General features: G+C 38.2%; 2 protein-coding genes across 4 annotated transcripts in view; both read left to right on the forward strand.

Annotated features, from left to right (window-relative positions):
• Positions 1-444: 444 nt before the first annotated feature.
• Positions 445-10,063, forward strand: LOC306879326 (proliferation-associated protein 2G4-like). Its single transcript, XM_079432165.1, has 13 exons — positions 445-800; positions 3,255-3,383; positions 3,576-3,681; positions 4,153-4,222; positions 4,599-4,691; positions 4,877-4,940; positions 5,627-5,705; positions 6,034-6,112; positions 6,215-6,348; positions 6,633-6,727; positions 6,819-6,946; positions 7,857-7,910; positions 8,725-10,063. The coding sequence occupies exons 1-13, from the start codon at positions 716-718 to the stop codon at positions 8,785-8,787; spliced, it is 1,179 nt and encodes a 392-aa protein (XP_079288291.1). The 5' UTR covers positions 445-715; the 3' UTR covers positions 8,788-10,063.
• Positions 10,064-11,090: 1,027 nt separating this feature from the next.
• Positions 11,091-27,633, forward strand: part of LOC306878930 (myosin-10-like) — a 67,663-nt gene continuing 51,120 nt past the window's right edge. For 2 of the 3 annotated variants that reach the window (XM_079431547.1, XM_079431546.1), the window contains exons 1-3: positions 11,209-11,439; positions 12,546-12,920; positions 21,392-21,548. In XM_079431547.1, the coding sequence (XP_079287673.1) occupies positions 12,567-12,920; positions 21,392-21,548 (511 nt within the window). In that variant the 5' untranslated portion in view covers positions 11,209-11,439; positions 12,546-12,566. Of the gene's footprint in view, positions 11,440-12,545; positions 12,921-21,391; positions 21,549-27,633 lie in introns of all 3 variants that reach the window. The other variant, XM_079431545.1, reaches the window with a different exon arrangement.

Below are 27,633 nucleotides of genomic sequence, written 5' to 3' on the forward strand. Positions count from 1 at the left end.
GTAACATATACAAGCCTGTTTTATGATTTATTATTGTGTATTATAATCTCTTATCAGTTGAACAGAAAATCAGAAGTCTTGCGCTCACAATTTAACATTATTAACAATATTTATTTTGTTAATGTAATAATGCGATATTTAATAATGAAATATGTAATATTGTTTTGTGGATTTTATTTAAATCCTTTTAAGCAATTGAAAATGAGAAGTGCCTTAAAGCTATAAATTACTTGCAATGAACCATATATAGATTAATTTAAGTTTAGTTTATAATGTATTTATTTTATATTATAAATCTAATAATATTAATTTTAATAATTATTATTTCATATTATTATTTCAGCATATATTAATTGTAAGCTATTATTATTATTTTTTTTTCAATGATAATTCCGGTTTGTTATTTGAAAAGGTGTATTGTGAAATTGGAAAGCATCATAATTCAATACTGTCAGAAATTTTCAGGACAGTCAGATGAGTTGTAAATTTGACTACTGTGCCCTTTTTTGGAAAACATCCAAAAGCCTCGGTTGGATTTGGCGCCATCGTATGTGACGACACATGTGACGCGGCTGCGTAGTAGGCGTGGCTACGCTGTGCGTGGAGGCTGTGGGCGGAGCTGGACGTTTGGCGAGCCGCCTGGTGGTAGCGTGACTGATTTCTGCTGTCCGCTCATCGTACTGCCAAGAGAGACGCTTCAGAAGCCGGTGCAACGATGTCCGACAACGAGCAGCAAGAGCAGACCATCGCCGAAGACTTGGTCGTGACCAAGTACAAGATGGGCGGTGACATCGCCAACCGTGAGTTTGACGTTTGAGTGCAGGAGGTGTATAGTCTGTGACACGGGCCTTTCTCACGCATGCCATGTGTTAGGACGCGATGAGCGGCATGGGACACAAGACCCCGGCGCCCTGGCCTACGCTACATACAGCCGCATGAGACCTCTTTTAAATACATAGCTGTTCCTCCTGTACATGTCTATTAAGCCTGTACACTTGTTTTGCAGTCCTATAGAACGGATGGACTCATTCTGGAGCTAATGCTAGCTAGCTAGCATTAGCCCTCAGTGCATGTCAGTGGACACTTGTGGCTCTGGCATTGCCAGCTGGTAGAGGTTAGTCCTCAAAGGCATGGGTTATTAGTGAGCTGTCTGGATGGATATGTCCACTGCTGCCTTACTGTGGCAGATCAGTGACTTGATAGCTTTCACATCCCATCTGTCAGCGTCGTTCTCGCAGGTAGTGAACAGCATGGAGGTGATGCTGACAGGGCTTTTGACATTATCAGTCCAGAGCATTGTATTTTTTTGCACTTTAGTTACGCCAATTGTTTCAGACTTCATTGTTGAGACTATAGTAGTTTCTTCCCTCATTTAAGCTCAAGCACCTGTTATTTGCATATCTTATCTGTGTTATAAGTGATTGTTGCTGGTTTTCTTTCAGGACACTAATTTGTTTTGCATACAAGTTTGCACTAAAATCTAATGTTAAGAAGTGTTGATATTACATCTTGAACCATTATGGTTTCTAAATGGGTGTCAAAGTACACTTTTCACTTCCTTTGCTTCTATTCAAATGCATGGGAATGCTGGAGGGGGTAAACACAAACTCATGTGAAGAAGTTTAACATTTCGCTGTGTTCTGACCTCTGGGCTGGTGTCATGAGAAGATGTGAGACCAATAGAAGATTGATGCGTCACAGCATGACCTATAAGCTGAATAAAAAAAAAAAAAAACACACAATCTATGAATTGAACTGTTGTAGAGTCTGAAGAAATTTAGCGTGCTTAAAGTCTAGTGTGACCACCTCCTGAATTTGTGGTTTTATGCTCTCAACAGGCAATGATCAATGTGCAAATCATCAGCTGCATTCAAAATTGCACACTCTGAGTAGGGGGTACTTTTAAACAAGAATTTTGCAATCATTGGAAAAAAAATATAGTATTTGCATACTATATGCAAACAAATGCGTAAAATATGTTCTCACATATACACAGTACACATGGATATAGTATGTAAACATAAACTTTTATTTTGAATCGATTAATTGCGATTAATCGTTTTGCAGCCCTAATGTTGTCATTGTCACATGACCCAACAGCGTCAGTTGCTTTATCCGTGTTGCTATCCGGTTACTTGTTGCCTGCTGTTTTAAGAATACTATAAATTTAGACCTACTGCATGCTGTATAGCAGGGAAATGTGCCGTTTCGAATGCAGCCATTGTTATTTGCACGAAGCATCTTTATTCTCAATGCAAGCCTTGTTTAATGTAGTCTGGGTCATTTTTTGATATTGTATAGTGTTGTGGATGAGAGCATGTGACATAATCATGCATTGATTCAAACCGAGCAGTATTTCTGTGCAAAATTATTGCTCACTTGTTAGAAACCATAACCAGTCCATGTTGGAAAATGCCCAATTTGATTATGGTTTCTAACAAGTGAGCAATCATTTTGCACAGAAATACTGCTTGGTTTGAATTAATGCACAGCTTTTGACATCAGCAATAAAACATACTATAAATGTTGCTTCTCCCTTTCAAAAGCCTATTTATTTAGATGACTATGACCAATTATGTTATTAGAAGGATTGGTTGGACTTTCATTTAGTGTAGGTTTTACTCAGTTTTCTGAATAACATTTTGAGGGTGCCGTCACATTGCAAATTTTCACAGGCATTTCGAGTGCAGTCATTTCAATAGCACTCCATGTGATCTGAAAGCTCAAAAGGTTTTCCCATGCAAATTTAGCAAGGGGTTCAGATTGGTGGTGGAAATTCACCATGCTGACCAACAGTGGGGAAGTCGTGGCCTAATGGTTAGAGAGTCGGACTCGTAACCGAAAGGTTGCGAGTTCGAGCCCCCGGCCGGCAGGAATTGTAGGTAGGGGGAGGGAACGTCCAGCGCTCTCTCCACCCTCAATACCACGACTGAGGTGCCCTTGAGCAAGGCACCGAACCCCCAATTGCTCCCCGGGCGCCGCAGCATGGCTGCCCACTGCTCCGGGTGTGTGTTCACGGTGTGTGTGTGTGTGTGTGTGGATTTGTTCACTACTCACTGCTGTGTGTGTGCACTTGGATGGGTTAAAGGCAGAGCACCAATTTCGAGTATGGGTCACCATACTTGACAATACGTCACGACTTTTTTTTAACAGAAAGCTGCTTGGTTTGAAAGTGACTTCTTTGTGAGCCTAACATCAAAACCCTATAGACAATAGACTTTTTTTGCCCATAAATATTGTTCTTCTCTTTTTAGAGGTGTTGAGGGTCGTCATCGATGCAGCCAAACCAGGAGTTTCAGTTCTCAGCCTCTGTGAGAAAGGAGATGCTTTCATCATGGCAGAGACTGGGAAGATCTTTAAGAGGGAGAAGGACATGAAGAAAGGTGAGACCGAAATGCAGACGTGGCTAAATGCTTGTGGTTCGTAAGAGAGTGAGTGAGCCCATTCAGAATAGATGGGTTCAGATTTAGACTCCTCCAGAGAAATCTGCAGGCCTCGTTTGATATATCTCTCTCTCCTCACACATTATGCAGAAGGTCTTTTTGTTGAGGATTGGTGGTTGTCCTTTCTTGCAGGCATTGCGTTCCCCACCAGTGTCTCAGTCAATAACTGTGTCTGCCACTTCTCTCCCCTGAAGAGCGACCCAGACTACACACTGAAAGATGGAGATTTGGTCAAAATGTAGGCAAACTCCCCTCTCCAGTTCGTCTGCGTCTGTCTAACCTCCCCATGTCTTTTCCTTCCTCTCCTTTTCCTCAAGTCACTCTCCTTCCTCTTACTCGGCCCATCTTGTCTGCAGTGCTCTCCACTCTCTGTCTCTACCCCTTCCGACTGTGTCTTCCTGCTTGCTCCCTTGTTTCTTTGTGATCCACACATGCAACTTTGCACTTTAATATTACACTTAAGTGTTTTTATGTAGACTCTGCAACAAAAAAAAGTTTTCTGGAATCTTTTATAGAACATGTAATTGTCTGTGTCAATGTATTAACTCATACAGCAAGACATATTTATGGTCTGGTACTTCGTTTTTATTGTTCATTTGAAGTTTTGCTGATTATTTTCATTGTTCTCTGAAAGCACATAGGCTTTGCTCAGGTTTCCCTGCACCTATTTGTCTTTTTTCCCTCTTTAATTTCTCTTTTGTCTCAACAGTGATTTAGGAGTACATGTCGACGGCTTCATCACCAACGTGGCCCATAGCTTTGTAATTGGAGCTACTAAGGTTCGTGTGCATATATATGCTTTTCTTTCCCACCGTTACTACGTTTCTCATTTTATAAAGTTTCATGGCTGTATGGATGCCTGAAAGTGCTACTATAATATGATAATACTCTCACACCTCTCTGGAAAATTTGCTACTAATTGGTCAGTTGTATCATTTCATGGTCGCCGTCCCAGGCAAACAGTTTTCTTCATGGCTATGCTAGTTTCATTTAACTCGTATTGATCTGTTTTCTCTACTGCATAATAGAATCATTTATTTGGTAGTAAGTAGTGTCACGATAATTGCAACCATAAACCTTGACACAAAACTAGTGACTTTTCAGCTGAATGTACATTATGCTGTAATTTTGTGATGTGATTTTGATTTCTTTCAGGAAGCACCTGTGACGGGAAGGAAGGCTGATGTCATCAAAGCAGCACACCTGTGTGCGGAAGCAGCTTTGCGTCTCGTCAAACCTGGCAACCAGGTTAGTACATACTTCACAATTAAAGTGGAAAATAGTTAAGGTTGAACTTTTAAACATCTATGAGAACATGAGTTGAAAGCTCTTCAACACAAGATTGCACAGAATAGTTCGGTTTGTCTTAAAAACTGTCTTATATGGTGATGATCTGTTTTTCATGCAAAGTGTTTTGTCTTTTACCTCTGAAGAACACTCAAGTAACAGAGGCCTGGAATAAGATTGCCCAGTCATTCAAGTGCCATCCAATTGAGGGTGAGTTACGGCTGTTATATCATTTGGGAAAGCCCAACAGCAATTAAAACATTATCCATTCAGAAAGTATTGTGGAGTTTGAAGGTGTGGTGGTTAGTAAACTCATTACTCGGTAAAACTGAGAATGAAAACTCATTATTTGTACCAAAACTGGACTGGCTTGATATCTGATATTTGCTTTAAAGGGACAGTTCACCCAAAAATGTCATCGTGTCTGTCATGCCAAATTCTGTCGTTCCAAACCCACACTTTTGTTTATTTTTGAAAAACAAAAAAGTTATTTTTAATGAAACCTGAGAAATTGCTTTCCCTACTTTTGAAAGTCCTTGGAACCAAAACTTTGATGCGTTGAGAAGTTCATAAAGAGATTTTAAGAGTAATCCATGTGAATCGAGTGATTTAATCCGAGATGGATATATATGGTGCACTGATTAATTCACACACAAACATTGATCAACAACACACATATATGAAGAACATCAAATATGATAAACTGAAGCTCAGACATGTTTCATTTCTGAGTTGAACTAACCCTTTAATTGTATTTTAGATACATAAAACATGAAAGACAAACAACCCAAAGTACGTGCAAGTGCCAACAGGAATGTGTGACTGTGATCTACCCATTGTTCATAGGAGCATGTGCCAATATTCACAGTTCTTCTCTTCTTTTTTTTCATGGATAGGTATGCTGTCCCATCAACTAAAGCAACACATTATTGATGGAGAGAAGACCATTATCCAGAACCCCACAGATCAACAAAGGTATAAAACAAACCCGAATATGGAATTTCTTAATGTTCTCAAACACCTCAATCCAAGAGAGCACATTTTTATGATACCTCAGAGCCACAGGGTTTATACATTTTGGAAAAATTGGTCAACAAATGGCTTCCTTACAATATCTGCAGTTAAAGGTGGGATAAGTATTTTAGTATTATTAAAAATGGCTTCTTATAAGATTTTTGCATGACAAAGTTTATGGGTGGATTCTTTTGATTTAAGAAGCAAGCAATCTCATATGAAACATTAATAACAATCGGTAGAGAGATTTTCAGGGGCAAGCACAACAATCTCCGCTGTCTCAAAACAGGAAGGACCACGAGAAGGCAGAGTTTGAAGTTCATGAAGTTTATGCCGTGGATGTGCTGATCAGCACAGGAGAGGGAAAGGCATGTAATAATCACACGTTTATGAATGACACCTGGAATTTTAAATCTGTTCTGCATGGTTGTAATGCAGTAGATTTGATTGTGTACTTCTCATACCAATAGGCAAGAGATGGCGGCCAGAGGACAACCATCTACAAACGGGACCCCAGTAAGCAGTATGGGCTGAAAATGAAGACCTCAAGAATGTTCTTCAGTGAGGTGGAGAGGCGCTTTGATGCCATGCCCTTCACTCTTAGGTGGGCAGCAGCACTATTCTCCCATTTTTTTGGTTTCTAATTGGCTAAATCAAGAAGTGCATCTGAATTGGATATTCTGTTCTTCGAAGAATGAAGCATGTGATGTAGATTTTGACTCGAACGATGCAAGAACAATGCTGTTGATTTTTGATGACGGGTGCGCTCTATATTTGTATCATCACATGAGAAGGCTAGGACAATGACTTAAAAACTTGGTGGATAAATCGATGATGGTTTAGATTTCATGGGGATTTGGTAAACAAAGTAGTCTTTGTGTCCTGCAGGGCGTTTGAGGATGAAGGAAAGGCTCGTTTGGGAGTGGTGGAGTGTGCCAAACATGAGCTCCTGCAGCCTTTTAGTGTCCTGAACGAGAAAGAAAGTCAGTTTCATTATCATTGCTGCATTTCTTTCTGCTTTGACCTCTTTCTGTACCTGGTAAATATCTCTTTCCACCTGTTTCTGGTCTTTAGGTGAATTTGTGGCTCAGTTTAAGTTCACAGTGCTGCTGATGGCCAATGGGCCCTTGAAAATCACCAGTGGACCATTTGAAGCAGAACTCTACAAGTCTGAATTTGATGTTCAAGATCCTGAACTGAAGGTACATTAGACCCATCGATTCCATTTAAATTGACTATAGACCCTTTTTGTGTCGACGTCACAGTGCTAGCTGGAGGCAAAACAAAGGGAAAACTGGAGGCGGCCCATTCAAACCAGCACGGATTCAGCTACATAAGCAGCTTAAAATATAGTCTTGTTGTGATGTTGGGTGCCAGAATCGACATAGTACAGGATCCAATTTGAAATGTTATCGCTTACCTGCCGCCAATGCCAGACAAAAAAAACAACGACTGTGGTTAAATGCGATAAAATGAGCGCACCGGACCGAAACGATCGTCAAAAATGCTCGCGTTTGCAGCGCACCCTTCTTATCAGAAAAGGTTCAATTAATTATTGTCTTTTGCTGTTATGAGTGCGTCTAAAGATTTCTTATGCATCTCACGATTTTGTCATGTATTGTGATTCTATATTCATTAATTGTGGCTGGAATAATAATGTAGCTGTAAAAATAGTTGCCTGCTGAAATTGAAATGTATAAACATCTTCATGACTAGATAGTCAGGGTGAGTTTGTCTTTGTTATACACGTTAGATGTGAGTCACTCAACCGGAGGGAATCCTGTCAGACCGACCAAGCTTTGAGTTAAAGCGTGTGCGGGTCGGCCAATCTGGTTTCGTCCGTTAAAGTTAACCTTTTCAAATAACAATCGCGGTCCCGGACAGTGAGTGACCTTACGAATTTCAAATTTGGGTAAATCGCGTAAAATCGGATTTTATCCAGTTATGGTTAAAAAAAAAAAACAAGCTAACAAATTTCATAGCTAGCATTAGTGAAGCGGTCAGGGGAATCTTTCTGCCTCCTAAGCTCCGTCACTTTCTGCTAACAGAAAAAGGGTCTACAAACGAAGGTTTTTCCTACCATGATGTTTTGTTTTTTTCTGTCATTTTCAGTCTCTGATCCAGAGTTCTGCAAGTCGCAAGGCACAGAAGAAGAAGAAAAAGAAGGTGAGGCTTTTGCTTTAGGAAGAAGGAACAATCCTCATGTTGTTCACAAGCAAATGACTTTTTTTTTCTTCCATTAAACACAAAATGAGAAGTTCAATAGAACGAAACAAGCTTTTAAGCCATTATAAAGTTGTCATTTGCACTCCTGTAAGAAACTAGGTTCAACAGAAATTTTCAGCAAATTTCTTAAATTTTTAGTTTGTGTTTTCCACATCACTATTATATGGATATAATATGGAACATGGCATGCAGGTTCTTTGGATTAAAGCCTGTTCATACCAAGAATGATAAATGTATTGCACCCATACTAACGCACTATAACATTGTTTATCATAAGCATCCCTGCAGTTATGTCATCTGCATCTTTAAATGCTCATGCAGGATGCATTCTGATTGGCTGTCAGTGTGTTAATCATTCATCAGCTGTTAAAAATCATTCTGAAAGTGTCGTTATTGTTATAGTTGTGGTGTGGACTTCCTATTCTCATAGAGTTAGAATGCTTGTATCATTATAGTTTTACGATGCTTATATTGTTATAGTTATGATTATCAGTATAGTTATCATTCTTGGTGTGAACAGGCCTTGAGACTTATGGTGCTTTTGTCATTTTGGAGCTTGACTGTCCCCTTTCATTATAATTATATGAAAAATAGTCATTGTTGTCAGCCTGAACAAAGGAATGACAGCCATGCGGGTTTTTATGGGTGCATTGTAACTTTTTATACTGTCATGGAATTCTGTTTATTTTGCATAATTGAATACCATCCGTCAGTGCTCTTCATTCATGTGTCTTCCTGATGCTTTTTGTTATAGGCTTCCAAAACTGCAGAGACTGCTACAGGCCAACCAGCTGAGAATGAAGTTGCAGCTAAATAGAGGCGACACCGTCTCACGAAATCCCCGAAGAGCAAAAACCTCAACATTTCACTCTCGCCCTACTGTCTATCCTCATCAAATTTGATCAAGAGTCACTGTTAAAGCCTGTGTTTAAGCATTTCTGCCTCCCCTGTTACGGAGAAATGTCATTTCAATTTGGACTCTAAGCGAGTGCAACAAATTTGTACTTTCATAATGAATCTATTAACTCTTTTGAAGCACTCGATTTACATTTCAACTGGAACGCAATGCCTTTTTCAAAATGTAATTAAAAAGCTTCGCAATTCTTTTGTAGAGTTGCGTTTTTCACAACATGTACTGGTGACTGTTTGAAATGCTTTATTTGGCCCAAAGCTTCATTTGAAACTGCATTACATTAGATTAAGTGGTTTTGGGAAAGAAACCAATTCGATTTGCAGCTATTTCTCAGGGTTCTGAAGAAAAAAAACAACAACATCTCCCTTACCTGAGAAGTAGTTTTGTACAATTAGGTTTGAGAACACATCCGTGGAGAATTTCATGACTTACAGGGGCATTAGAATTGGAATTCTGTGTATAGAATTCCTAAGTACTCCATTGTGACGCTATAGCATTTCCAAAAAGGGGAACATTAAGTCTTTTTCTCTAACTGCCATCCCTTTTCACAAGTGTCACATTTGAAGATGACATAATTGGTCATGCTTTATTCCTGCCCGTTCTTTCTTTTTTTTCTCCACATTTTAATTTCTAATTATTTTTTGTTGATGCAGGGAGATTTTCCAAACATATTTTAAGCTGTAATAATTCAAGTTAATATTAGAAACTGATTTATTAGGGATTTGGTTAAAGGTCTGGTCCAAGGTACACTAAAGCTACTTCAACCCACTGAAAACTTCACTTCCACTTGCCAAGGGCCAGCATAGTATCACTTTATCTTCTACAAGCAATAGAGTGTCTGTTTGACTGAATATACAGATCAAAACTAGGCTCGGACTGGATTGAGAAGCTTTCCCAGTGTCATTTTACAATCCAGTCAGTGCAGTTATTTCAGGAGAAGTGGCTCTAGAGCATTTCTGGATCAGTTCTATTATTTGGGACTTCGTTGAGGCTGGTTCGATACATCTTTTGAAATGTTGGTTATTGTGACTTTTGTTCTGTTTCCAGATTGTAAAGGTTTATGTGGGAGAGGAGGCTGGTGGATTGGATTTGACACAATCTTGTTTTTGTAGTACGAACCATCATATGGGACTATTTTACAACTAATGAAATAAAACATAAGTTTGAATATATTTTCTTTAAGATTGTCATCATTGATTGTAAGAATGCACACAGTTTATGCCAATATAGTTGGTGTACTAGGATTGTTTAATTCGAGTTCTGTTAGTTATAAGTCATTTAGAAGTTCGAAGCGTTTGTAATAGCTCTGAGAAAATAACAGGAACTTTTTGAAGGTTTTGTGTCGATATACTATTTATAAGTCAGATAATTATATGTCTACTACTTTATTTGTGTCTCCAGTAGGGAGAAGTTGAACTTTTGAATGGAAAAGTAGGGTTTCTTTTTATATAAATGGCAACAGAGGGCGCTGTGCGGCCCAGACTAACAATCCCTGTCGAAATTCATTGAGAAGATGCTTGATCCAAGTCTATCAGTTAACAAGAGAGACTAAAACATGTTAAAAACAGACCAGACACAACCATCCACGACAATACTTAAAACTAGAAATAGCTGAAATGTCTTAATTCCACAACCACTCACATGTGACGAGACAGATACACATGAACTTAGTTAAAAATAAAAATTTATTAAGGAAATTGTTTTATCCAATGAATAATTTACCCTGATATGCTAGAGATGTCGGATTTTTTTAAACGAATCATAGGAGTCGGATCTTTTCAATGATTCTGAACAGCTTTCGAAACGTGTGGCGAAAAGTTTCAGTATATCTAGTTTAGTTTTACTAGCACACATACGAAACACATCCAAAATAAATAAATAACATAAAAAGCTGAGTATGTAAAATGGGATGCCGTGCTGAATCGTTAAAAAAACCGTTCGAAAGAAATGAATCTGAACATCACCAGAAAATGAGGTTTTAAACGTCAAGATAGGTAGATTTTCTATGCTTCACCGTTTCATAATTATAATTTACTATAAAATAAATTTGGTATCTATTATTTTTATTATTATTTCGCCAATTATTTATCATTATTTTCCGTTTTTTATAAATTCTAATTTTAATTAATAATTTTGAATAATTTTCGGTCATTATTTCACGCTCACGGCATCGCAACCAATGCGTTTCTATGGATCCAGCTCCCGCTACATAGAAGAAAGCTTGCATGAACAATCACTTTTTGTTGAGGGGGAGGGGGTTGGGTGTAATGCTAATAAACCAATAGCTTGTGGTCAAGCCCCGTTACAATCCAATCCCCGTTCCATAAGGGAGCCGGTGGGTGTGACCGGAGTGCGACGGAGAGGCGGGCGCAAGAGAGTGCGATGCTGAGTTCGGTTGAGGAGTTCAGAGAAGCAGGTCTGCGGACGGTGGCATCGGTGCGAAACAAGGGAATATTTGGCCGAATTTCAAAAGAACTGGGTTATAAAAACTGGACGCGCTGGATAGCAGCTCATTCATCTCTTCGTGCACGTAGGTCTCATCGCTGACAGCCCGTGGTAAGTTTATACGTCTGTTCATTTTGGCCCGTTTTTCCCCGTTTGCCGTATAACGGTTTATTTTTCGCATTACTTTTGAAGCAGCGGGGAGAGCTAACGCTAGCCCACGTTAGCGAGTTTGTTATTGCGGTTCTTTTAAGCAGATAAATACATTTCCAAATTGAACAATCCCTTGCTTTTGGGCAGCCCTGAGCAGCATATGTCGGTTAATGCACCTATAAAACGTTTGTCCGCTTCGACCCGGGCCATATAACGGGAGATACGGGAGATGGTGATGAGGAGGAGTCGCGTGCAGCTCCCGGTTTGCAGGCGCGAACTTCAGCTCGTGTTTTCTCCGTTAACGGTCACCTCGTCACTTTATTTGTATACGTACTTAAGTGGCATATTTGTGGGATATCGTTTCAGATTATTTTTTGAGACGGTGACCTTTAGAAGGGTGTTTTTGAGGTGGTTTATCATTGAATGAATTGTTGAAGGACTGGAGTCCCGCTTCAGTTTAACGTTACCGGGGATTCATCACGCTCTCATCTGTGAAATAACCGACATCACCCGTTTTTCCCCCCTGCTTGTCTTATTTTAGCCGTTTTTTCCCTCTGTGAAAATGACAGTAACTCTTAGTCCGGTTGTAGGCCACAGTAGACCGAGACCATCTGGCTCTTGCTGTTATTGGGTTGTTTTTTTGTTAATGCGACTGAAAGGCCACTGAAGGTGATTCATATTAAACTTACATTAACTAGAAGCTGTAAACTAATTCAGGCAATGCTGCTGTTTCATGACAAATGCTGTATTTGATGAATATTCATCAACTAATAGTGAGCTAGTGAGGTGAGAGATAAATCCACACAGTAGTAATGAACATATGCCAGAAAAACCACTACAGCTGTTTTATTTTTACAATTAGGACTGATTTAAAATGTTAACTATATTATATAATAAATTGAAGTGAATGCTGCATAGTAACTACAAATTGAACCTTCTCAGCTATATGCATGTAAATCCAATGAAATATTTGACCCTTCAAACTCCTTTGCCACTGTGTCATATCACATAAATTCAAAGTGAATCTCTGCTCTTTCTTCACTAACTCTCTCTAACTCTTTTTCCAGGTGGCCTATTTTTAGTTCCTCATGCCGGAGATGGCGCAGCGGAGCGGGCAAGAGGACCCCGAGCGGTACCTCTTTGTGGATCGGGCCGTGGTCTACAACCCAGCTAACCAGGCAGACTGGACGGCCAAAAAGCTGGTGTGGGTTCCTTCCGAACGGCATGGGTTCGAGGCGGCCAGCATCCGAGAGGAACGTGGAGAGGAGGTGCTCGTTGAGCTGGCTGAAAATGGCAAGAAGGCTGTGGTAAACAAAGATGACATCCAGAAGATGAACCCACCCAAGTTCAGCAAAGTGGAGGATATGGCAGAACTCACCTGCCTGAATGAAGCGTCTGTTTTACACAACCTGAAAGATCGCTACTACTCTGGGCTCATATATGTAAGTGTGATGATAATACATTTGCTTTCAAATGGCAGACTTTTCTACCTTGGTTTATGCAGGTTTGTGTAGGGAGTAGGGCAATTAACAATTTTGATCATTGATTGGTCTGATGATGTTCCTTGTTAATTTCGATGCTTTTATTTTCTGCAAACAAATAAAGTGAATATATCAATTTATGTTTACAAGTATGTTTGATGGGTATAATATTAAGCGTTCTCATGTTTGGGATCACTTAGTTCGTACATTTTTCCCATAGCGGCTCAGTCTGTGTCAGAAATGTGTTTTTTCTACCACGAAATGACACGACTGGTGAATTTTTAATTTTTTTTGTGCATGTATGCATATTAATCTAATCAAATCCCTTGTTGATTATTGTCATTATCGATTTTGATTAGCTGTGGCAGCCCTTGTAGGGAGCTTCATTTTACCTTGTGATCTTGACCCATTTTATAGCATGTACTCAGAGAGAGAAATCGAGGGACTTTTATTATTCAAGAGAGAAAGAGAGTGTGAAGCAAGCTGTTTGGAGGTGTAGCCCCATCATTTCCTTCATTACCCAAGTGTGAAGGAGATCGTTATAAATCTCAATGAGAGCAGCCACTTGTCTTCACACTTCTGTTGATATTACCACCCAGTTGCATCCTTTAAAACACTGGATGGAATTTATTCAGTTTAACTTTTCATTTCCCATCACTGAAAGCTTTTCCAGGTTGTCGGTAACCGAGATCATCTCGATTGGCCGCACTTCACGGTTTATGAAAGCGGGCGCTGTTGTCATTTTACACAACGATGAGAGCGTGCAGACCACTCTCTCATACCCACTTAGTGGAAAACAGTCAGGCTGGATTGTAAGGCTAGTTTCCTGCATTTTTTGGTGTTTTTGAAGCCTCTGTTCCATGTGGTTGCTGTGCTCCCATCTTATAGGCTACAGTAATTAGCTGTAGAGGCTCATGCTTGGCATAGTAAAACCTAAAGTTTTATAACGGGACCTTTGTGTTTGGCATCAAGCTGCAGCTGGCTTGTAATATCTGTAAGATGTCAGACTGATTGCTGATAGCATCTACATTCCTCACATTTCTCAGCTTCCTTATTACTGTCGGCTAAAGTTTATGTTTGAAGAAATATAGCCCACAAAATGGAAGCATAATGTTATACATTTACTTAAAGATTGTATATTCTTTCCTGTGTGCGTGGCTGGTGACCAGACCTCAGGCTGGCGTGTGGTATGTGCTCTCATATCTGCTGTGTGGGCAGAGCCGAGGAGTTGCTGCGTTCCCCTCTGCCTTCCTACGCCCCTCTGTTCTTGAATAGCATGATGGGCGATGAAACGTTAGATTTGATTTCTTTATGGGTTTCAAATATTTTCCAGTTCTATATATTCATCATGAAATGATTTTTTTCCCCCCTTGGTTTTAAAACTTTTTTGAGCTTGTAATTTTTTAGTCTCTATACCACCCCTTGATCTTTCAGTGAAACGTCTTCTTTCTCTTTGGTGTCGCATGCTTTACTTATTCATTCATTCATTCTTTCTGCATAAATCCAGCTCCTATCTTACAGTCGACTGCAAACTTGCATTCAGATCCAATCAACTACTGAATTGAATCAAGTCCCCACCTTAGTTATTTTTTTTTCTTTTTCAGTAATCCGTTTCACTCGGATGCACGTCACGTACGGAAGATATGATCTGCCGCTATTTTTCTTATATTGTAGTTGTGGCTTGTTTTGCTCTGTTATCAGAATTAAAAAATTAAGAATGATGAGACCATTGTAGTATTCTTGGATATTATACAGTTTTGGTATTTTGAAAAGAGGCGGAACAATCAGTTGACTCATTTCCTTTTTTTGTTAGGTTTCACAAATTTTGACAGGATTTGAAAAATGAGTAAAATAAATATAAGACCAAAGAACATCATAACTGACTTCGGTCTAGCATGAGTATATTCACTTTAAAAAACACTCCCGTTATAATCAGTAAAGCTGTTTACAGCTGAGTAAATCTCTTATATTTACATTGCATATCTGTACTTTGTTTATGATGAGAGAATTCACAAGTCAGAATTCAGTCAGCGTATGCTGAACAACAAAACTCTGCTGTTTCAGCGATGACTCATCTGAACACACCTGATTGGCCATTGCATTCATAAGCTCAACACACTCGTGTGTAATTGGTTATAATGCGCAACACTGTGAAAATGCGTAAAAATAAATATAATGGAACAAATAAGCCCTAATATTATTTAGATAGTATTACTAGCCTGATAATAATAATCATCATCTTGCTATTGTCAAAGGCATCAGCCACAGGCGATATCGCTGACTATTTTCGATACACGATACTATCTTCTATCAGCACAACCCTACATTACGCGTACTCTTAACATACCTGTAAAAACAAAATTATTCTTTGGGAATATCATGCTGAAATTATACAGGCATACTCAAAATCAGGTAGTGTGTATTAGGGATGCGCAGTATATCGGTACTGGAAAAGTATTGGTATATATTATATTTCAAACGGCACGATATCATAATTTTGCTCCATTCGATATTTCATACGCTGCAGTTGTGAAATGTGCTTCCCAAATTGCTGCGCAACCGGTAAATGTGACAACAGAACAACACGATGGATCAAACAGATAAACCATCAACGCACCCGAAATTAATAAATAAAGTGAACAGAAGAAGTGAAATATGGCATTACTTTGGATACAAAACAGATGACAAAGGTGAAGGAACTGCCCTTATTGCGCCTGTATGCAAGGGTTGCTATAAATATAAAGGTTTTAAGAATTAAGAGATCGACAGGTGAGTGCATCATTCATAAATTCAGATTTAATTTAAACTTTTTTTTTTTTACAACTGATCAACGCACATACAGATGTAATACAGTAAGCTCAAGTTTACGTGCGTGTGTGACACGCTAGAACCAGTGAAGTTTTGGTCACATAATATATGCACTTGCACTTCATACAATCGAATGTTAATTGGATTTGAATTGAGCAAGAGTTTTGCTATATTAATTTTAGTATCAATGATATGAAGGGAATGATTCTGGCACGCTGCCAACCACTAATATGAAGCAGCCAAGAGAGCGAGATTGATATTTAATGCTTTTTCTTTGGATGAGTCTGAAATCTGAGAGCGAGAGAAATAATAACATGATTTTGAATATTATTTTGACTGTTAGAATAACACTTTACAATAAAGCAACATTTGTTGCATTAATTGCGCAACTTCAGTCGTATTTTTATTTTTTCTTCAAACTCAGTCAAAATGTAACCTATGTTCCCGGGAAGGTTTTTTTGTTACATTGAGACATTTAGTTTGCACTGAAAAGATAAGAAGATTTGAATATATTTTCATTGTATTACTTCAGTTAGCCTATTTTTATTTATTTTTCTCCAACATCAAAATGTTCGAGATAGGTTTTTTGTTAGTTTGATACAAAGGGATTAAGATATTAATCTGTTTTTTATTATTATTAATAAAATTTTTAAATTCCCTTATCTTTTGAGGCTGGTTATTTGTAACCTATGTTATCGATTTAGTATTGATACCGAGGTATTGCATTCTGGTATCGTACCGAAGCCAAAATTATGGTATCGAGCCATCCCTAGTGTGTATAGGTTAGATTGCCTGAACAACTAGTCAATCTTAAGAAGCTCTAAGATCAAATGTATATCTTAGAGATATATGGCACTTTCATAAGGTGAGGAATACTCAACACAGATAAATAAGATAAATAACCATAAACTGGCAAATTATATGTTGGATAGTCTTTGGGATTTCAACACAGAGCACTGACTCATAACTGGCGCAGTGCTTTATATTTATTCAGTGTAGCATATTAAATCGTTTAGGACTGCCGTTGTGCAAAGCTCAGATAGGAAGCTGCTTTCTTCCATATGTAGCCTGACAAACATTGAGTGATGCTGGAAAGAAACAACTTTCCAGCCACAAGTCTCCTGAGTCCCAAGTCTATTGTTCTGGCCTGCAATCTAGTTTGGCAGGATGGCTTTATTTAGTGGGGAGTTGGGAATGGGATGTAGACAGATCTGTCCTCAATGCACCCCCGAAACTCCTCCACACCCATATATTTCCATTCATAGAAGAACCCTTCAACAGGCAGACAGGGATTACCTCTCCCCCGACTTGCCCCCCTCGCTGTGTGTCTGGAATGATCACCCAGCAGTGGCCGAACATGCAAACAAACATAGGTTGTTCTCAGTTATAGCTTCATATGAAACAGCTTGAAGGACAGGGTTAATATCTTGTAAATGTCTTCTGTAATGAAGTGCAGGGCAGCTGCACTGGCAGGGAAAGCATGCCAGCATTTCTCAAGAGAAATGCCTTCATTCTGTACGCTTAATGTGAGATGTTTTCTTTGTCCCTTCTTGAAAAAAAATCTTAAATTCATAATAAACTATTTTATCTCATTACATTATTTTTAGCGGTCCACTGATATATTACAATGGCCAATGTTACTGGCTAAAATTTAGCATTTTTAATGATCAGTATCAGCTGATAAGTTTTTCTAATAATTTGAAAGCCTAATTCTTCAATTATTTACGGTTGGCGTTCAGTAAATACACACATTAATCGAGTCTATCTGAATATCTAATGTTTTCTTGCCACAAACTTTGGCTGTTAGATCATGTGTGCATAGCTTGCATAAAATGCATAGCTTGCATTTTTTTTCACAATGTATGATGGGTAATAACATAGGACTGTGTATTGGCAAGAATCTAGCGATAGGATGTGCGTCACGAGACAGGGGTTGCGATACGATACATTGTGACTCTGTAAGCAAGGCGATATATTGGGATATTTCTTGTTTTAGGAATAGGATATTTTTTTGGGAAAGCTGTCATTAAGAGCACACCACCATATGCAAACATTAGCAATAAATAAATACATAATAATTGTTTAACCAGAACACACTGGGATCTGCATTTGCAATAATCAGTCTCTGTAACATTCAACGTTATCGAACCACTTTTTGTGCAGTACGAGTAAAGGGGGAAAAATTAAAAGTGCTTGCAGGATTCTTTAGTTAAATCTATGTATAAAGTGTATTTTATAAAGACCATATATATTTTTAGACCCTGCTTTAAGTTTACATTTGTAATATACAATGTCATAACATTTTGATCTGAACAAAAAATTACATCTGCTTAGTATCAATGAAAAATAAAGTGCTTGCAGGATTCCTAAAGAAAACAAAACAATAGGTTGTTTGCAAACACGTGATTCTGATGACGTGCAAAATTCAGCTGGAGGGCAGGAAGTAATTTTTTCTCCATAGGAATCAGTAGCAGAAACTCAAGATGCCTGTGTTTTGCGTTGTTTATGAATGCTCAAATCGGTCAAACCGAGACATCACAAGGAGCTTGTGAAAATGTGTTGTTCCGTTATAATCAATGCAAAACACAGGCATCTTGAGTTTCTGCTACTGATTCCTATGGAGAAGGAATTACTTCCTGCCCTCCAGCTGCATTTCGTGCCACAGCAATGACGTCGTGCAAACAACCTATTGTAAAACAAAATAAATACAGATGTTGAACATTCTCAGAACCTTTCAACTTGGATTGCACAGGTTTTTCAGTTTGTATTTATGTTCCGTGTGGAATTGCAGAGAGCGAGCACCGCCCCATCTGCACAAAACGTCCCCAACACGAGAGAAAGCTTCAGCCGCGCGAAGGCTCTTCAACACTGGATGCGGCAAGCGGCGGAACCGAGGTGGCGCTCACGCTGCGGTCCCGGGGCGTACGTTACCACAAAAGGCCCAAATGACGCCACACTTCAGCTTTGTACACCGAAACGGGAGCTGGAAGAATTCTTTCATCCTCCATTACTGGCAGCGAACTATATTAACGCTAACATTGCGTGCCCTAATGCTAATATTTCCGGTCACTGTTTAAGTTCAGAGATGAAGACTGCTATCTTGCGGTCGGGATATGAACTCAAAACGAAAACAACTGGCTCTTTTTTTTTTTTTTTTTTTTTATATCGATATTCCGTTTTTGAGAACCGATACAGTATCGCCAAACAAAATATCACGATACTCGTGTATCAATATTTTCTTACACCCCTATAATTTCCGTGAAAAGCATTAGACAATGTCTGTGGGTGAGCATGTCTTCGCCATTCAAAATCAAAGCACGCCTTTTCATTTTATAATGCCGTCTTATTGCTCTTCGTAGTAGATGCATTTTAACAATGTTTTCCCGACGAATCCTGGACTTCTGCTCAAAATAATAAATAAAAAAAATTATATAACGACAGCTACAAAAAAGCCAACAATAAGCCCTCGAAGCTGGGATGACAGCTATGAGCGGAATTCCTGAAAATAAACCGTGGAACTTTGACCAATGAGAGGACCGTTTGCTTGCACGTGACTTATATTAACAATTTTGGTCCGTTTAGAGACTGTGAAAGCGAACTGCACCAAGAATAAAAAGCAACATTGTATTTATCACTGTTATCCTAAGATATCAGCATCTGCCATCAAAAAATCTATAATGGACGAACACTAATGATTTGTTAAAATTAATAAAATGCAACTGGCATATCACATGTTCTGTTGTTTTTAATCGACACCTGTCTAAACATAACGCATAGAAAAATATATGGTAATTCATTCAAATTGGCTCCAAACTTTCTTGAAATTAAAGCTTGAATTTTAGACCCTCGTTAAACATTCTTTATTTTCAGATTTATTGTTCTACAATGTGACACTCTTAATTAGTGCATTTTAACAGTTGTAGAGATCACTCACCACATCTAGAAAGATGCATATAGTTTCTTGATAAGTTCATGTCATTTGTCAGCCTGTTGTCATTTTTTTTGTAAAGCTAATAGCAGCTGATGATGCAGCTGTTGTTGCTGTGCAGTGAGCACTAAGTGTAGCGCTCTGTGTAATCAACCATGTCTCAGTTGGAGATGGAGTGGTGTAGTTATAATGCTGGGACTCTTACTTAAAAACCATGGCAGTCTGCAATATCTTCAGAATCAGATGCTTAAAAATGTTATGGATGCTTTCCCAAAATACAGATTATGTTCAGAATGAAAAAGATGAACAGAAACTGTATGAATGGCGGAAAAACTATAATTCTCTGGAGTATTGTTTCAGAAATCCCTGAATGATTAAACAAACTCTAGATTTACTGTTAAACCAGTAAACTAGAGAAAGAAGCGTGGCTTTACAAGAAATCAGACAAAGAGTTACCATTATGTTTAATCGCTTTTGTTCTTTTATTTGAAAATGTTGGATTTATGTGAAATTGTAGGGTTCGATTATGAACACGTGTTCAATGTTTTTAAACCGTTTTGTGTACATAAGTAGGGATGCACGATATTATAGGACTGATATTGGAATCGGCCGATAATGGCTTTAAATGTAAATATCGGCATCGGCCCGATATGAAAAATTATGCCGATATGTCTTGCCGATAAGAGGAATACGTTAACTCGCATGTGCTCAGGGTTTGCTAGTGATTAGATCACGTCAGCAGTGTGGCTCATTCTTGAAGCAAAGTTTTGTCTGAATGATGATTAGATTTACTCTTTTGGATCACTGCATTTAATCTGTGAAAGCACGTACAGAATGATGTGTTCGGTGTGTGATTTTAGGCGCGTTCGACTTGAAGCAGCACTGTGCAGAATGATCATTGTATGACATCAAAGTACCGTGAGAGCGATAAGAGAGCAGATGGATGCATTCGAATCGCTCTCGCGGTACTTTGATGTCATAAAGTGATCATTCTGTGCAGCGCTGCTTCAAGTCGAATGCGCCTAGAGTAAAGCGTAATCGCACGTGCAGCGGCAGCCTCCCCCGGGTCCTAATGCCCGCTCAGTAAGAAGTTTTAATCTGTAGGGGGCGTTGTTGGCCTACTTCTAATTAAATTAAAAGTAAAATAGCCTACACAAATAACATTTAGACTGTTTCTGATTAAATAAAGCAGTAATGTCATAAAATAACGAGTATGTTTTGATTTAGAGGTCAGAAGCTGTTGCTTGCATGAAAAAAAAGAATTGTAAGATATAAACGCAGTTGCGAGTTATAAAGCCAGAATTGCGAGTTGCAGCAATTGATATATAGTTTTAGTTATTTTCAAATCTTCAATGTAATGTCAAAACTTTATTATTGTTGATTTAATTCTAACAAATAAGTTCTTGTTAAAAACTAACCAAAATGAAAAGTATTTTGTTTATAATTTCTGCACAGGAGAGATTTGGTGTTGTTTCCAAACAAAAGGAAATATATCTGTATCGGACAAAATGAGTTGAAAAATATCGGCAAAATCCCAATATTGTGCATCCCTATATAATTGAATGTTATTAAATGTATTTATATATTCCATATTTATGCAGTTTGTCCAGCTTTTTTTAAAAACCCATATCGGTTGACCACCAGTTAAGTGTTAATTTTCTTTCCCCCTTTTGTTTGTTTTTGTCTGTCTGTGCAGACTTACTCAGGACTCTTCTGTGTGGTCATAAACCCATACAAAAACCTCCCCATATACTCAGAGAACATCATCGAGATGTACAGGGGCAAGAAGAGGCATGAAATGCCACCTCATATCTACGCCATTTCTGAATCTGCCTACAGATGCATGCTTCAAGGTAAGGCCATAACAAATATTCCTTATGATGAACTGTCTCAGGGTCTCCATGTGTTACAGAGATAACATTTTTGAATCCTGCATTTCCATTGAGAATTTTTGCAGCGAAAATAAATAGGGGGTGTTGTGTTTTCTCAATCTTTGTTCAGCACTTGCTATGTTAGATGAGACCACCACGTTGTTCAAATAAGCATTTGAACTTTTGCCGTTTTTAGCCGTTCAAGATTTCCTAAACCCTAAAGCAGAATTTGAGCTTGCTAGCAGTTTCAGCCAACCTTTAATGTTATTGGCTGAACTTTGTGTTTCATAGTATCATGTGATGTAGAGCGGCAGAAATGGAATGGTTGCTATTTCCAATGATATCTATTATATTTCAGTTTGTTTTTCCACTCTGAGAGAGAAATTAATTTTCCCTGCCACATCTGGTGCTTTCAGATAAGCCCAGAAAACGGAAAGAACAAGGGGCTGCATTTTTGTTCATATTTCACTGTGGCGGGCTTGAGTTTGTCTTGCCCCAGCTGTGGATCTGTGTATATTATAGTGAGAAATGAAAGATATTACATCCATCAGACACTGTGTTCTTCAGCTACTACTAAACTACAAGGTTACTCCAGAAGTAGGGTTGTCACGATACCATAAAAATGTCTTGCGATACTATACCAGCTGAAGTATCACGATACCATGCAGTATTGTGTTAATTTAAAATTAAATTCCACAAAATTAACCAATTTCATAAATAAATAGATATAAATGAAAACAGACAATATTTTTCTCTGAATACTTAATGTGCATGAATGACTGGCTATTATCCATGAACTCATCCTAGCACTGCACAGAAGCTGCATGAAGTGACATTTAGATTGTATTTATAATTGCATAATGTTATGAGATTAATGTTTTGAATACAAAATTCTGAATATAGAAATATGTTGGAAAAGAATGTAATATCCCTACTTTTAGATGGGAAACTTAAAACGGGCAGCAGTTTGTGATTGAATCACTGAGTCATTCAAACGATTCTTTCAAAACTGCTGAATCCTTCAGGAGCAAATCAAATGACTGTTTTTATGAATGGTTTAGTGAATCAGTAATTCACCCAAGACAACTCGGATATGGATTCGAACACAGAAACAAAACAAACACCACTCTTGCTCGTGTCATACTGCCGAACTGTCAGGAGCATTTTTGCTTGCATATCTTGAAATTTCCAAGTTAGCAGCATGTATATTAAAACATAACATTATAAATGAATAAAAAAAATAATATAATGATTGATCAGAACCAGATTGATCAGAATGTTGATGAATGGAATTGCATTCGTGATCGCAAAGATGCTTCCAGAAACTAACTGTTATACAGTGTGGCAAATAAGTATTTGATACACTGCCGATTTTTCAAGTTTTCCCACTTACAAAGAATGGAGAGATCTGTCATTTTCATCGTAGGTACACCTCAACTGTGAGAGACAGAATATTAAAAAAAAAATCCAGAAAATCACATTATATGATTTTTGAATAATTAACTTCCATTTTATTGCATGAAATAAGTATTTGATCATCTACCAACCAGCAAGAATTCTGGCTCTCACAGACCTGTTAGTTTGTCTTTAAGAAGCCCTCCTATCCTCCACTCATTACCTGTATTAATTGCACCTGTTTGAACTCGTTACCTGTATAAAATACACCTGTTCACACACTCAATCAATCAGACTCCAACCTCTCTAGTATGGACAAGACCAAAGAGCTGTCTAAGGACACTAGGGACAAAATTATAGACCTGCACAAGGCTGTGATGGGCTACAGGACAATAGGCAAACAGCATGGTGAGACGGCAACAACTGTTGGAGCAAATTATTAGCAAATGGAAGAAATTCAAGATGACTGTCAATCTCCCTTGGACTGGGACTCCATGCAAGATCTCGCCTCGTGGAGTATCAATGATCCTGAGAAAGGTGAGGGATCAGCTTAAAACTACACGGGAGGACCTGGTCAATGACCTGAAGAGAGCTGGGACAACTGTCTCAACGGTTACCATTAGTAACACACTACACCGTCATGGATTAAAATCCTGCAGCTCGCGCAAGGGCCCCCTGCTCAAGCCAGCACATGTCCAGGCCTGTCTGAAGTTTGCCAAAGACCATCTGGATGATCCAGAGGAGGCATGGGAGAAGGTCATGTGGTCAGATGAGACCAAAATATAACTTTTTGGTATAAACTCCACTCGCCGTGTTTGGAGGAAGAAGGATGAGTACAATCCCAAGAACACCATCCCAACCGTGAAGCATGGGGGTGGAAACATCATGCTTTGGGGTACTTTTCTGCAAAGGGGACAGGACGACTGCACCGTATTGAGGGGAGGATGGATGGGCCATGTATCGCAAGATTTTGGGCAACAACCTCCTTCCCAAAGTAAGTGCATTGGAGATGGGTCGTGGCTGGGTCTTCCAGCATGACAATGACCCCAAACACACAGCAAGGGCAACTAAGGAGTGGCTCCGTAAGAAGCATTTCAAGGTCCTGGAGTGGCCTAGCCATTTTTCTGGATTTTTTATTTATTTATTTATATTCTGTCTCTCAGAGTTGAGGTGTACCTACATTGAAAATTTCAGATCTCTCCATTCTTTGTAAGTGGGAAAACTTTTTAAAAATCGGCAGTGTATCAAATACTTATTTGATAGTGGTAAAATGAATAAAACTGCGAGAATACTTTCTTGTAAGATATGATGTTGAATAAGTGATGCTTGAGCTGCTGTTTTTTAAAATGACATCAGACGGTGTGAATCAGACCCTTTCTTCTGATAAACTGCAGCATGAACAACGACGTACAAGTGCAACTTCTCATTGCAAACTGAACTGAAGCGTCGGGAAACACTCAATATCTTATAAAGCATATACACAGACTATACTACACAGAGCACAGCAGAAAGAAACATTACAAGTTGATTGCCAAATGTCTGCCGGCATGCATGTTCAAACGAACGTTTTAAACAGTGTTCCTGCCGTGCATACAACACATTTTACGGTACTAACGTACGGACGATACTAGAGTTTAAAAAATGCAATGGCACCGTGGGTATTTTTAAGCTTTAGTATCGTTTTAGTACCGGTCTATCGTGCAACCCTATCCAGAAGTAATTTAGATGTGTTGAAAGAGTGCAAGAATTAGTGAGTCAGGCTTTTGGATACAATGCTCTGTTGTTTATCATATGTCATTGGCTGTGAATACTAAGCTTCTATCAATCACAGCAGGAGAGCATAAAAAGTTAGCCCCATCGCTCCTGTTCTTGAGCAGTTGGAGCTTTTTGAAATGCTTTCTGTGTTTTCTTACTGGATCTCTTCTCAATTGAAGTGGATAGGTTATGGTTCATTGTGAAAGGCAAGATCAGGAGATTTAATTCTCTGATTCAAACTGTAATTTTTTTTTTGTCGTAACCTTTGTCATCTCTTAGTAAATCTGGGGCAGTTGGATATTGGAGTGGGCAACTGTGTGTCACAGATTAAGATTGCATTTGGCAGTGATGTTAGTGTGTTCCATTACAAATGAATCATTTAATCTTTAACTCTCAATTTAATTTTCACTAGAAAGGTGTTTAAAGGTTTATACAATCAATGAACAGCAAATGTAGTCTGGACAATGGTTTAATAAATGTAGCTGTATTTCGTAATATGATATTTGTGCTTGTAGGTAGGCTGCACCAGTTCTGCACTTCCACAGTGTGGAATGGAATTCTTGTATTTTGATTCATTGCCGTAGTATTTGTGATGGAAAGGATTACCATTATGTGTAAGATTTTATTAATGTAATGTACACTACTGTTGAAAAGATTGGGGTCTGTACAATATTTTTTAAATGTTTGTGAAGTACGTCTGTGTCTGTTTGATCAAAATACAGTAATTACTACTATTTAAAATGACCATTTTCTATTTGACTATTTTAAAATATAATTAATTTCTTTGAATAATATCTGGAGTAATGGCTCCTAATAATTCAGCTTTGCCATCAGTGTCACCTGATCCTTCAGAAATCATTCTAATCTGCTCATTTGCTGCTCAAGAAGCTTTTATTATTATTATCAGTGTTGAAAATGTTTGTGCTGCCTAATACAGTTGTGGTCAGAATTATTGAAACCCTTGGTAAATATGATCAAAGAAGACTGTGAAAATTAACCTGCTTTGTTAATCCTTTTGATCTTTTATTTAAAAAATTCACAAAAAGCTAACCTTTCATTGGATAATAAGAATTTAAAATGGGGGGAAATATCATTATGAAATAAATGTTTTTCTCAAACACACGTTGGACACAATTATTGGCACCTTTTTATTCAATACTTTTTGAAACCTCCATTTGTCAGTTTAACAGCTCTAAATCTTCTCCTATAATGCCTGATGAGGTTAGAGAACACCTGACAAGAGATCAGAGACCATTCCTTCATCCAGAATCACTCCAGATCCTTCAGATTCACAGCTCCATGTTGGTGCTTCTTCTCTTCAGTTCACCTCACTCATTTTCTACAGAGTTCAGGTCAGAGGACTGGAATGGCCAGCAGAAGTTTGGTTGTGTGCTCAGTGACCCATTTTTGTGTTGTTTTTGAGGTTTGTGTTTGGATTATTGTACGGTTGGAAGATCCAAACATGGCCCATTATAAGATTTCTGATAGAATCAGTCACTTATTGATTTTTTATCTGTTGGTATTTGATAGAATCCATGATGCCATGTGTCTGAACAAGATGTCCAGGACCTCCAGCAGAAATATAGGTCCACAACATCACAAATACAGCAGTATATTTCATTGTACACATGGGGTACTTTTTATCCCTGTGTTCACCAAACCCATCTTGAGTGTTTGCTGCTAAAAAGCTCATTTTTTAGTTTCATCTGACCATAGAAGCCAGTCCCATTTGAAGTGCCAGTCCTGTCTGATAACTGAATATGCTGGAGATTGTTTTTGGATGAGCTAGGAGAATTTTTCTTGAAATCCTCCCAAACAACATGTGGTGATGTAGGGGCTGTTTGACAATTTTTTTTTTAAGGTTTTCTGACCCCGAGACTCAACTATTTTCTGCAATTCTCCAGCTGTGATCCTTGAAGAGTCTTTAGCCACTCAAACTCTCCTTCTCACTGTGCATTAGGACGATATAGACACACGTCCTCTTCCAGGCAGTTTCATTACATTTTCTGTTGATTGGAAATTCTTAATTATTGCCCTGATGGTGGAAATGGGGATTTTCACTGCTCTAGCTCTTTTCTTAAAGCCACTTCACTAATTTGTGAAGCTCAATTATCTTTTGCTGCACATCAGAAATATATTCTTTGTTTTTTCTCATTGTGATGGATGATTAAGGGAATTTGGGCTTTGTTTTCCCTCCTATTTATATTTCTGTGAAACAGGAAGCCATGGCTGGATAATTTCATGTTCATAATCACCCTAGAGTGCTCAAAATTGTGAATATGAATGGGAGTATACTTCAGAGATATTTTACTCTTAAGAATTTCTAGGGGTGCAATAATTGTGTCCAACGTGTGTTTGAGAAAAACATTTATTTCATAATGATATTTCCCCCCATTTTAAATTCTTATTATCCAATGAAAGGTTAGCTTTTTGTGAATTTTTTTAAAATAAAAGATCAAAAGGATTAACAAAGCAGGTTAATTTTCACAGTCGTCTTTGATCATATTTACCAAGGGTTTCAATAATTCTGACCACAACTGTATATTTGTGTGGAAACTGTGATTTTAAATTATGTTTTTGTGATCAATAGAGTTCAAATAAAGAGCATTTATTTGAAATATAATATAATTGTAATGTGAAAGTCTTTAATGACACTTTGATTTTTTGTTGCTGAATAAAGTATTAATTTATAAAAAAAATAAAAAACTTGCTGACCTCAAACTTTTGAAAGGTATATAATTATGCTAAATATATTAGCTTTTTTGTATCCGTAAATGCCATGTACATAAAATTTGATACATTTGAGCTCCTACATTGGTACATTTTTGGTAGTAGTGAACAATCAAACAAACTTGGAGTCAAAGAAGTTTGTCCAGGAAATGGCGAAGCATTTGGCATCAATGCAATGCTGAATTCC

This window comes from Barbus barbus (genome assembly GCF_936440315.1).
Source record: "Barbus barbus genome assembly, chromosome: 13".
In the NCBI taxonomy this organism is placed as follows: Eukaryota; Metazoa; Chordata; class Actinopteri; order Cypriniformes; family Cyprinidae; genus Barbus; species Barbus barbus.